Genomic DNA, 12,759 nt, shown 5'->3' with positions numbered 1-12,759 from the left:
TGTTAAGTCATGCTCTAATTTTTCCCTGCACTGCACATTTTAGAGTTTTCTTGCCTCTGGTTTATTTCCCTACAGGGTTCCCAGTGGTTTTGGAGTTGCTGCAACATCATGGGTTTAGAAAAGCTGTATTCCAGATGAGAGAAGTCAAGGAATTTTACAAATGGGTCACTTTCCAGGAATACAGCACTGCGTAGTTTCCAACTTGTTTCACAGATTTATTAGATTGGATATTTTTTGTTTTGCCAAACTGTACACCAACACGAACAGATCAGGGGGAAATAAAATGTTGAGGTCATGGAAGAGCTCTGACATAGTAGTGGAAAGTCATGGATCAGTTCTTGAATTTTACAACACATACAGTTGTTTTTTATGCTGGTGCCCAGTCTTTTGTGTCCGGGGGGATTAAGACCAACAGTTACAGAGAAGGACGCAACTCAAGAGTTTGACGTTAAATATTTATTGCAGATGAAACACACTTTTCACTCACAGCGTCAGCTCAGGCAGGTTCAGAGCTGAAGGTTTTTACAGTTTCATGTCAGGACATGTCTGTCCTGTCAGTCTCGATTTCAGTCTCTCTTTCTCAAACACACACACACACACACACACACACACACACACTGAAACAAGAGCTCATTCATTTATTTAATCATTCATACAGTCAGTCAATCATTCGGTGGACTGAAAATGTGATCATCCCAGACGCTACCTGTCAGTCAAACTATGTGAAGGGCTGGGGACGTCTGAAACATTTTTCTTACAGAACTGAAAACCAATCCAAAAATGTACAATACAATTAAGTATAGCTTCATATGAGCAGGAAACAAAACCCTGAAATGCCTGAAATTTGATAACATTATTTCACATCTGCTACTTTCAAATAAACCAACCTGAACTGATTCAAGCTCAGAAAGTCACTTTGGGTCACATTTGATTTGCATACAGATATCGGACTGAAGATTTTTGGGGACTGGCTGTAGTTTGACATTCACAGGGAACCTCAACTCCCACAATCCCCTGCATTTTACAGAGAGCTTCATGAAAGAGTAGCAAAGTGTGAGAAGTTGGGGCAGGCAGTGTTAAGAAAGCAAAAGTCCCACTTAATTTTTATGGATAATGTTCGGTAACTGACATGTTCAAGGTGAAGGTGAACATGAAACCCTGCTGGTAGAAAAAGTCAAGACAAGGTATGTACAACCTTAAAACTGCAACTCCCAGGGAGCACTGCAGTGAAACGCATCCAATCAGAGTTTAAAATTGTGTTTAACGAGTCATTTTTGGATGAATGATGTGCTGTTTTGTTCCCAATGACAGTAAAGTGTTTTATATTTTCTACAGCAGGCTGGCCTTTTCCCCATAGCAATAGCCACAGAGGCTCATGGGTATTGTAGTATTCAGAGACATTCTGCATGAAAGACTGGCAGAGTAGAGTGCTGCACGGATGACCCGTTTTTGTGAGCAAACATGAAAGTTAACATTGCCCTGGTTCCCTCATCAAAAATCCAGATCGTATGATTCCATTGGATTTTGGAATATGGCAGAAAATAAGCTGTGGCAAACAAACCTTTATGACACTTGCACGTTTTGTTTAGCGAGATAATCTTCACAAATTAACACAGTTTTTGTGACTTTTGGAGCTTAAATGCAATCGTCCGAAATAAAAAGCTAATATAAGGCTATGAACAAACTACACCATGGTCACGACTGCCAACGTTACAACCACAACGAGGCTGTGAAGCTGTGTTCGGCGTTCTGTAGTCTCATTTAGCCACTTGTTAAAAACTGCCTTTTTTAAGACACAAAAAAGCTTAAACATTTGGGAATTTACTGACATTTTTTATGTCGTAGAACAAAATGTTAAAGTATCTTTAGCTTGTGTAAATCACAGACCTTGTTACAGGCATCTAACAAAAAAAAAAACCCTGACTTTGGGATGATTTTTCCCAAGTAAGGATTAAGATTGCTAACCTTTTTCTTTTTTCTCTTGTTGAAAAATAATGTTGTCTTTGATTTAATGACTTCTTGAAACACATTTTCCTCTATCAATGCATTAAAAAAGTTGAATTGCTCAAGAGTTGCGAGCAATTCAAGCACTTCAAGGACGATTTTTTTGAGTGCTGAAGAGGTGAACGTTTTAAAACTTTCACAAGTAAAAAGTAAAAATAAAAAAAATTAAAAATAAATAAACAGTGCCTCACACTCAGGTTGGGAAACACTGAGTGTCTTTAAAAAGAACATTTGTTACAGGGTTAAACACTTCCAGAGCCCACTTCTCCGCCCACTTTGCTACTCTGTTGCTACACTGAAGCAACTGGTTTTATATTCTCTCTCACTCACTCACACACTTACACACACACTTACACACACACACACACACACACACAGTAATCAGATATCTCCTCTTTGACTGTAGTCCCACTGCAGTACCGAGACACACAGAGAGGCCTGGACAACCTGAGCTGCGCGATCATACCAGCACCCCTGGCACTAATCTGTTCCGGGTCTCAGACACCTGGACCAGGACTGGGACTTCAGCTTCCCACCCTGCACTGGGCTGGGCTTGATACAGCAGGAAAGTCCCATTAAAGCTTATCGTCTCAGCAGGGCCGGACCACACTCACATACACATAAACACTTAAACCGAATGAGTAAATGTCAAAACTCAAATCAAAGCAATAAATACTAAGCACACAGTGCTGAAACTTAAAACATTACAACTCACTTTTCGTCTTTTTGACTTCCTATTGTTTTTTTCCACTTGTTACATGCTGTATCTCCATCATGACACTTTCCTCCACTTTTTATCCTTCACAAACTTCCTAAACACATCTTTCTGTCTCTTCACGGTGCCCCTCTCACTTACGCGACCCTCGAAAACACAGAGCGCACACACACACACGCGCTACAGTACAAATCAGTAGGTTTCAGATTCCTCGTTTAGCTATGCATAATCAAATCAAAAACAAAAATCCACAGTGACAAGACACGCACACACACAGAGAATCACAGCTATACATCAGTAGGGACCCAGTGGTTGTTTGGTGTCCAGCATCGTGATTGGTTGATTGGCAGTGGAGCTCTAATGCCCACCGGCTAACGATGAATACAAGAAGTTATATTTGAATCCCAGCAGGGTCAGTCTTCTTTGGCCGTGATGAAACATCACTCTGCCTGAGGAGAAAGCAACAGAACAGTCAGACAACATGTCAGAAGTTCACTGTCTTTCATATTCAGTCATGTGGTAGAAAAGAAATAGTTTGCCTTATTTGGTAATACATTTATTTGCTTTCTTGTGGGGAGTTAGACTGATAATACCCTTGTGTCTGTACCGTAAATATGAGGCTAGAACCAGTTATTTTAGCTTAGCTGAGCATAATGACTGGGAACAGAGGGAAATAGCTAGTGTGGCTCTTTCAAGAGGTAAGAAAAATCTGCCCACATGCACCTCTGAACATCATTTATTAACACACTGTATCTCTTTTGTTTAATCCTAACAAACCTAATCGTTGATAATAACACTACATGAAGGTACCTTCTCTGGTATATATATAGTTTGGCACATAACCTCTTGTAAGACCACAGTATGTTGTGTGTATGCTTCGATTTGTCGAAAGACCAGCAGGTAGGATTTAGGATATATTGGCCGAAATGCAATATAATATATTAAGTTTGTTTGTCGTGTTTTCATTACCTTAAAATGAGCCGTTTATATCTACATAGAGTGATGATGATAACAACTTTGAAATTAAATTTGTTCTGATAGATTAAGACACAAAAATATCTGTCATCAAAGAAAACGATGCTTTCATTTCAAATTGACTTAACACAATTAGGAGAATTTTTCTCATTTCAGGAAATAATTTGCTTTACTCTCCACATGAACTCAAATAAAACACCACAAAGTGCTTCAAAAAGCAAATCGAGAGAAACAAAAAACGGCCATTTGTTGGCCTGTGCAAACAAGTTCAAACGCATAAACAAGTCGCTGCTTTGAGTCATCAAATCGTTCATTTAGTTTTTCCCATAAAACATGAATGCAGCCTTTCTGGTCTGAAGCAGAAACGCTTCTAAGCCTGCCTTCCTAACAAACAAATTCGATGACTGATTTATGATTAAGTAACTGAGCAGTAGAGAGCAGTAGATTCATATGAGTCAATTTTTCATTGTCATGAAATTAAAAAAGGGTAGTTACACAGAATTACTTACTGTTTTTGTTTGTCCTGCGATCATTTTAACCTGCTGAAGAGAGAATGAAAGTTAGTTAGCAGTAAGCAGAGGACAGTGCAGTGTGAAGCTAAATTAGGTGCTACAGCTTTCTGCCAGAAACTGTAATAAGAACCAGACCAGTTCTTAGCATAGAGACATAAAACATGACTGTACTTGGCAGGTGCTACACAAACTGACTAACTCCAGAGAGAAAACCTTCTTGAGGACAGTCTAACACAGCATTTAATCTCTAAACGTGAAGACTTAACTATGCTGAACGTGGGGCTGAACCTGGCCTCCTGTCTGTCTGTCTGTCTGTCTGTCTGTCTGGCTGGCTGGCTGGCTGGCTGGCTGGCTGGCTGCTGAGGGACCGGTGGGTTATTGCGGCAGGTTAGTATTCTAATAAGCGTTTGGTCTGGGCTCGGGGAGCAGACCAGGAAGTAGTTTCACTGCTTTGTCTCGGCAGGCGGTCCTCTTGTAAAGAGGAGGGGCTCCATAAAGCATGGCTAATGAGGCGGCATGTTAATGAAGCTTGCTGCAGTACAGACGGGGAGAGCACCTGGAGAATAAGTGGAGTCGTACAGGGACTGTGCACGTGCTCGCACAGACACAGAAAGACATGCAGGAAAAGCTCCAAGTACAAGTACAATTAATGGCTCAGCAAATACCTCATGATGGGATTCAGAGCGGCTTTTATGTGTGCAGAAGGAAAATAAGATTTAGTTGAATGACTAAGGATTCCTCTGCAGTCAAAGCTGAATTATTAATATTTACTTCTGATAAATTTATCTTCATAATTCCTGTCAGATGTTTGAAGAAACCTGCAGTGACACCTGATTCACTCTGCATGAAGCAGCTACCCACACAGAGGAATGTCATGACTTTGAACAGAGGTAGAGCATACTGTTACTCATGTACTGTTCATCCTCCTCCTTCTGAAGCCCTGAAAAATTATATTTTTGATCTCGTGTTATAAAATAATAACATATGCACACAAAATATTATCTTTCAGGACCTCCAGGGTGCCATAATCTAACACTGAAAAGTTCCATACTGCAAAATGAGGAGGACTTTCTGTACATCTGGTCATACTTACAGTGTGTTCTTTTAGTCAAGACACAATTTGAATGCAGGACTTTTAGTCGCAACAGAATAGTTATAAGCTGATTTAAGTTATTAAAATGTTACCAGCTTTTTCCATCTTTTATGCTAATTGTCAGAAACCCCTAAATCAGGAAGCATGGAGTCAATGGTGGACATGTTCTTTCATTCATTTGTTGTATTTATTTTTTGTGTGTGTGGTTTTTTGGATTGGTCTTGAATGATAAACGTCAAAGACACTGATTACTTGCCTCTGGCTATAGATGCAACCCATGTTAATCCCAGTGCAAAGGTTAAGCATTATAATGATCATGTTAGAGTCAAATTTTGTCAGCAAGCAGAGCGAGTAAAGAGAGGATTAGTTGGAAAAGATGACAAAAGATGTTGAGGACATTAACTTACCTCTGTCCTTCCCGTTCAGCAATCTTTCCTCTTCCTCCCGAACATCATCTAGTCAAAAGAGAGCATAAAAAGTCAACGTATGAACGTGTGTCGGACCAACATTTCTTTATTTTCTAAAGATTTATTATCAGATTTTACATGGAAAGCATTCTAACATGAACATTGTTGTATTTTTTTTCAGTGATGATATGGCATGCTCTGTAACTACCAAGGCACTCTACTTGTTGTATTTCTCGACTAGTTTTATACCCCAAACTGACAGATGGAAACGTTTGACACAATGTTTGTCTGAATTTGTGAGAAGTGGATTTCTCAGAAGCTACAAAGCAGTCAAAAGAGAATCCACAGGATACTATGGAAGTATTTATTTATGTTTGTGTGTACCAGAGTGGAGCTCTTTGACCAGTGAGGACACAGTGTTGGTGATGGAGTCAGCTGCTACCAGAAGGTCATTCCTCAGGTTCCTTCTCGGACCTGTGATGGAAAGATGTACGACAAAGGAAACAACAGTCACCCAATACTGTACATCACAGTGAAGATTAGATTTACACTAATTGTGTGGCAACTAATGACTTGAAGTTTGTTAATACGTTATCTTTTACTTTTTGAGATCTGAATGACACTTTCATACTGTCTCACTGTGGCACCAGTTACAACATAGTCGTATAAAACTCAACAACCTAATGTGTACTTTTTAAATAGCTATTTAAATAATAAAGCAAAATAACAAATTGCTTAAAATGAACTTGCCTTTTAGCTTAACTTTCTCTTTTCTTAAACGCAACATGTTTTTTTTAAAAGCACATCTACAGCAGTGCAGAATTCATTAGACACACAAACTGTACAAGCTTTTTTAAAACACCTTTTAGGGCCAGTTTTTTAGTAGAAGTATGTAGAAGATGGATACATGATGGCATCCATGGGAAAAAGAAAAAAAGTACCAAAGATTTAACAATAGAAATAAACCAAAAACCTAGAACACCAGCTCAGATTCATATATGCAACACCAGAGGTTACTACAGTAATGTGCAATAAGGACAATAAAGAAACTCCCTGCCGCATGATGGCAGAGACACCAGGCTCCTTGTAGTTTAAGCAGGGGTCCCACACTTTATAGAACTGGTCTGTTTTTGAATGTAGTAACATGTAAGGTCCTCTAATGGCACTAAATCACACAGCACTCTCTGCCAGCCTTTAACAGCTGGTACTTTATCATTAACCCACTGCAATAAGATATTATTCCTTAGAGCAGTTTTTTGATGTTGCATATTTACTTGAGAGGCCATGATGAAGGACACTGGGTCCATCTGCTGTTCCAAACCCAATATTTGTTCTATCTCAGGAAGCACATTGGACCAGTACCTTTTCAGCTTACAGCATGACTAGAGACAATAAGTTAAAGTACCAATGTCTGTCTTTAATTTAAGGCACATTAATAACAGAGAGGGGCTAACTCCACACTAATTTCCTGATAATGTAGGGCATCTGTGTTCTCATTAAACATGATATTTAATTGTTGCACAGCATTTCCTTGACAAATGAGCTACTTCTTGAACTATTAGCTCCTGTCAAGTTGTTTGTATCATAGGCTGCAGGTTACACAGTGCACCACGAACTGTTAATAACTTAAGATAAGATAAGATTAATTTTACTTTCCTGAGGGAAATTTGTCTTGAGCAAAAAAATGGTGGTAACATGGTGAAAATAATTTGAAACACTGGCTGGGAACTACCATACGTTTGTGTTTGTAGCTAAGCAGAGATTCAATAAATCCATGTGGTAAACACAGCGGGAGTTACAACACAACAATTGTTTTACAGATGAGCATTCATTCATCTTCTAACCGCTTCATCCTCTTGAGGGTCGCGGGGGGGGCTGGAGCCTATCCCAGCTGACATCGGGCGAGAGGCAGGGTACACCCTGGACAGGTCGCCAAACTATCACAGGACTGACACATAAAGACAAACAACCATTCACGCTCACATTCACACCTACGGACAATTTAGAGTTATCAATCAACCTAGTCCCCAATCTGCATGTCTTTGCACTGTGGGAGGAAGCCGGAGTGCCCGGAGAGAACCCACGCTGACACGGGGAGAACATGCAAACTCCGCACAGAAGGGCTCCCACGCCCGGGATCGAACCGGCAACCCTCTTGCTGTGAGGCGACAGTGCTAACCACCACACCACCGTGCCGCCCACAGATGAGCATAACAAAAACATTTTTTTTATTTTATAATCAGTGTATAAGTGTAAAAATGGGATATTAGTAGCATTCAAATGTCATTCGCAATTCCTGCCTGCCTCCTAGCCTAAACTTCGAGACCGCAATGGAAATAAGTGTATTTTAATGAATAAAAATTCAATACATATTTTTAAAGGCTTTAAGATTTACCTTATATCTGCAACTGGACTGGACTGTATAGTTTGATTTAAATGCATCACTTACAAGTTATACTTTGAGAAAAACAGTTATAAGGAAGATTTTTCCAACTCATGTGATATTACATACTTGTTCCTATATATGATATTTAAAAGTTTTAAAAGAAAATGATTGAGTTGCTCAGAAAAGTGGCAGAACAACATGTAAATCTTGCTCAGTCAGGACTAAATACTACCAGAAACATCTCCCCTGTGTGTCTCTAAAAAAAGGGAGGCCAGTGGCGGTTCAGTTATTGTACTTTGTCTCATAAATTTAACTAAACTAAAACCCATCAGATCTTTGTGTAACTTCCTGTGCAAGACCATAAAAGCAATACTTATTTATGGATTTTTTTTTACCCTGCTGTAATTTCCAGATTTACCTTGGGCGAATGCCTCTTGCACGTCACCACCCACCCCGGCGAGTGAATCTTGAGGAGAGTACATGTGAGCCTGGGGAGGTGAAGCGCCTACAGAGCGGACGGCTGATGGGCTCGGTCTAGCAGGAGAGGCGTGAGAAGAGCCGGCCGCCTGCGCCTAAGAGATGGATTTATAGGGGTTGTTACACTTCATTTATGACTTTCACACATATCTAACTTGTCATTTTTGTTGACATCATCTCCCAAGTGCAGTAAAAGTTCTGGTAACTGCTGGGAAAAGGTGATCCGTTATATGTCCAAAATATTAAGGTCATATTAAGGTAATTGGAAAAATGTAGCTTGCTTGTATAGCTTATATATTTTGACATTTCTGCATGGCATTAGAGCTGAATCCCACTTTACATCAGTGACTCCAACATGAGGGGGGGTAAACTTACTGCCTGTCGCTGTTCCTCATCCTACAGGGCCACAACATGGACAGTCGGAAACAAATAGGGAGAGAAAGGATAGAAAAGTAGAGGTCAGGTATGGTCAGAGCTGGAAAAAGGTGAAATTATCAAGGAGGAAATAGCAGAGGGAAAAGTGAGGCTTGTTACTGCCAGGACAGACAGGAAGGTGTAAAGTAAAAAAAGGAAACTTTGCCCCCTAGTGTGTGACAATACACCATGCTGAAAAACAATGTCTGCGTGTCACCTTGAGCAGCTTCATCAGTCCCTCCAGTTGCACCATCAGTTCCCTCCTGCTCTCTTGCAGAGATGACATCCTCTGCTCCAGCTCATCTTTCCTTTGTCTGCAACACACACCAGCCCTCGCATTACTGTCACATAACAGAGTGTCGGGAGGCAGCAACAAAAGAACTTGAATGCGAGCCCTCAGAAAAGGCAGAAGACAGTTAAACTGAAATAATTTGAAGTTATAAAAAGGAACACAAATACAGAGAGGCAATAAAAGTGAAAGCTGAAAACTCAGTGAGCTCTGAGAGCGGACTCACTGGACCCGTTTACACTTCTCATGTCACGCATCTCCAGATTTTATTTAGTATAAATTCATTTGCACTAGGCCACGTCAACAATATTGATTTCCGTTAGCCGGATCAAAAATCTGCCATAAATGAGGGTAGGCCCAAATACACAAACTCTTCTCTTTTGCTTACACTTCTGCAGACAGTTGTCAGGTCACTTGGTTAGTGAAATAAGAGACCCGTGCCACTCCAGTAGGCTTTTGAGCACAAGATTATCTTTGGAGAAGCAGCAGAAGAAGGTGAGAGCACTGCCTGACAAAATGCAAATCATCAAGCTATAAGGTGGAAACATGGAAAGTTGGAGATCGAAGGAACACAAAGTCAGAAATCCTTGACATTTTCCTGGATGATCATTTGTTTCGGGCTTGGAAGAGGCGATTCGTTGGAGATGAGATGTGAAAGAGCTAGCTGACCGGAACAGGAGAGCGTCATGGGCCTCTGAGACCGACCGCAAGACTCTTGACATCTTAAAAACACAATCAAGTCTGATGTACACTGGTTCTCAGATGCCAGAAGCAGCTGGGAAGTTCATCATGTACTTAATACGGCTTATAACGCTCTAATGTAGACCACCAAAGTATTTGTGAAGTACAAATTAAATCCAAATTGCATCCAAATAATACATACTTGCAATTCACAGCGAGCTGGCAGCAAAAATAAACCAAGATTTAAGAGCCAACATATGTAACATCATACTGAAGAGGTGTTTACAATCTTTTTTTCCCCCAAACAATATGTGGTCTGGATAGGACATTAACGAAGGAGCATTAACTCCCCTCTTTCCTGTTTGGCTTCCCTTCACATGTTGGTGTAAATAAACAAATAAAACAAGAGGCTGAGTCATGCAGTAATCCAGATTTGAGTCATAAGGAACCCAAAGTAAAGCTTTAACAGTGGGAGTGACAGAAAAACAACCACTTTATTGGTAATATTTGGGGTATTTTCCTGAATATTTTCTGCAATAATGAAATCCTGAATCATGCTGAAGAGAAACTGCTTGAGAATATGACCAAGACACTGATACATCTGAGAAACCACCAGCAAGTTAACAGTCCTGCACATATGCACAGATACTGTACAGGCTGGAAACTTCATGTTAATGTCACGTGGCTTGAAGGGAAGTGACAGGAAAAATTATTGTGACTAAAATTCATCTGTCAAAACTACTACAAGACGTAAACATTACATATTGTGATTAGCACAATTTGCAGCCACTAAGTGCAGAATTTAAAATCTTTTGAATTTGACGCCCCCATGTGGCCATATCCAAAATGACACTTACAGCAATGCACCCAACTACCACCAGAATGACTGTCTAATCTTTCAACAAACAAAAACTTGCAGCACTAAAATAGGTAGTGAGATGTTATAATCAGAGGATTTAAAGCTGCTCTGTGTCGCACTTAAAAACACAAGTATCTTTCCATCATCGTGACTGTGACTCTCTCTCTAGCAGACTTGTTGTTGCTTTATATTTCAAAGCTCCCTCCTCTCCCTTAGAGTTTTTGTTTTTACTGAAATAGCATAAACATGTTGGAAGTGATTTTTAACGTTGGCTTTTCACAAAATTCAACCATCTGTCACCGCCATCTGCCATAAAGCACTCTCCCTCTGTGCTGCAAAGCAACGCGGCAGATTTCCCGCCAAATCTGACACTGTGGCACGCAATGTAGGAAAAACGTGCGTATCGCTGACGAACTTTGTTTTTGAAAATTATGTTTGGGGATCATTTCTGTTGGTATGTCAACAACAAAAGAAAAATAATCGTTAAAATATGTATGCATGTGCAGCTGGAGACCAGTCTCCCCAGCTCCTGGGCAGCTCCACGCTGGAGTCTGTGTTTACCTGAGCAGACGAAGCTCGGCCAGCAGAGTCGGGTTGGTGCTGCCTTTCTCTGGGCTGGCCTGGCACGCTGCGTCGTGCTCTACGCGGAGACGTTTGATCTCTGCCAAGATCTCTCTGGGGATGAAAAACAAACTGGTCAGTGAGGCTGGTAGGGCGTTACATGACTGAACAGACTGTGAAAAGACAGGGCAACAACACACACACATGCTTCTGCATGCTTCTACATGTTGATATTGGAGAATATAAATCTGACTAACAGTTGCATTCGGACATAAATCAAACATATGCATTTACATATGTGGCAGACATTACGCACATACATGTCAGCTGTGCTTACAAGTACCATTTTGCACCTGATATATTCAGTCCTTATTAGAACACATCATTTTAAACTGTTATCCACTGCTGGTCAACAGGTTCAGGGATTTTAAAACATTTACTTCAAAATTTTAGCCTTTAATCACAGCACCAAACAGTTTTCTGACTGTGGGGTAAAACTGGGCTGGTGACTCTGTACACTCAAACTAAAAGCTCATGATTAAAATGAATAACTCATCCACTCTTCACACATTTCTACCTGTTTTTACACTCCAGCTGAGCAATGAGCTCCCTCTTCTGTTTGTTCGCATCAAAGTTGATACTCCGGTTAGGTATCACCTGAAAGACACACACACAGATCTCAGTTACTGCAGCTCACTGACTGTGGCTTGAACATTCATCACTTAACCAGAAGATGATCTTAGTTTAGAGAGACACTTCCCACAGTTGTGTGTCAGAGCTCTGTGTATATGTAACTCAAAGGTACTTGTAAGTGTATTTACATATTTGCAGTTTACTGTGTGTGAGAAAACAAGGAGCTGGTGACTCACCGGTGTGCCGTCGGTCTCTGCCAGTCGGGAGGTGTAGCGGGCGATCAGTTTGTGCTCCTCATCTTCTCTTCTGGGACTGTCCATGCTGCTGACAGCAACAGAGACAAATGAACATTTAAACCTGCTTTTTAAAAACCAATAGTCACATATGTCAAATGTCCCCTGTGAGCAACTGTAGGTGACAAATGGGAGCCATGAGCGCAGCCTGTAGCAGTAGAAAATGTCACCATGCACCCAGCGGTAGAGGAGCATGCAAACCAAATATAAACCACTGCAACAACACTAAAGCAGACAATACTGGAGAATGGATTGCTTTGAAAGGGGAAAGGGGTGTTCTGTAAGGCAAGCTGCCAGTTTAAACGTATATCTGCTTTATTTGTAAAAAATGCAATATGAATCTTCCTTTTAGTGCCTCCAGAAAGACCCTTAAACCAGATAGAGGGGGCAACATTTCCATCAGAAAACACTTAAATTCAAGCTCTAGTTTGGTGACATGTTTAACAAATTTATAACGTGT

The 12,759-nt window shown here is 40.5% G+C and overlaps 1 protein-coding gene across 8 annotated transcripts in view; it reads right to left on the bottom strand.

Annotated features, from left to right (window-relative positions):
• Positions 1 to 1,966: 1,966 nt before the first annotated feature.
• Positions 1,967 to 12,759, bottom strand: part of LOC117270622 (dystrobrevin beta-like) — a 32,278-nt gene continuing 21,485 nt past the window's right edge. For 3 of the 8 annotated variants that reach the window (XM_033648331.2, XM_033648335.2, XM_033648332.2), the window contains 10 exons: positions 12,243 to 12,330; positions 11,951 to 12,030; positions 11,374 to 11,487; positions 9,201 to 9,297; positions 8,945 to 8,965; positions 8,511 to 8,664; positions 6,091 to 6,180; positions 5,707 to 5,754; positions 4,204 to 4,236; positions 1,967 to 3,168 (listed from right to left, as the gene is read on the bottom strand). In XM_033648331.2, the coding sequence (XP_033504222.1) occupies positions 4,229 to 4,236; positions 5,707 to 5,754; positions 6,091 to 6,180; positions 8,511 to 8,664; positions 8,945 to 8,965; positions 9,201 to 9,297; positions 11,374 to 11,487; positions 11,951 to 12,030; positions 12,243 to 12,330 (700 nt within the window). In that variant the 3' untranslated portion in view covers positions 1,967 to 3,168; positions 4,204 to 4,228. The remainder of the gene's footprint in view (positions 3,169 to 4,203; positions 4,237 to 5,706; positions 5,755 to 6,090; positions 6,181 to 8,510; positions 8,665 to 8,944; positions 8,966 to 9,200; positions 9,298 to 11,373; positions 11,488 to 11,950; positions 12,031 to 12,242; positions 12,331 to 12,759) is intronic. The other 5 variants (XM_033648333.2, XM_033648336.2, XM_033648334.2 and 2 more) reach the window with 3 other exon arrangements.

This window comes from Epinephelus lanceolatus, chromosome 13, assembly GCF_041903045.1.
Source record: "Epinephelus lanceolatus isolate andai-2023 chromosome 13, ASM4190304v1, whole genome shotgun sequence".
Classification (NCBI taxonomy): Eukaryota; Metazoa; Chordata; class Actinopteri; order Perciformes; family Serranidae; genus Epinephelus; species Epinephelus lanceolatus.
Note: the sequence above shows the minus strand (reverse complement) of the source record. Positions and strands in the feature narration are given on the sequence as shown.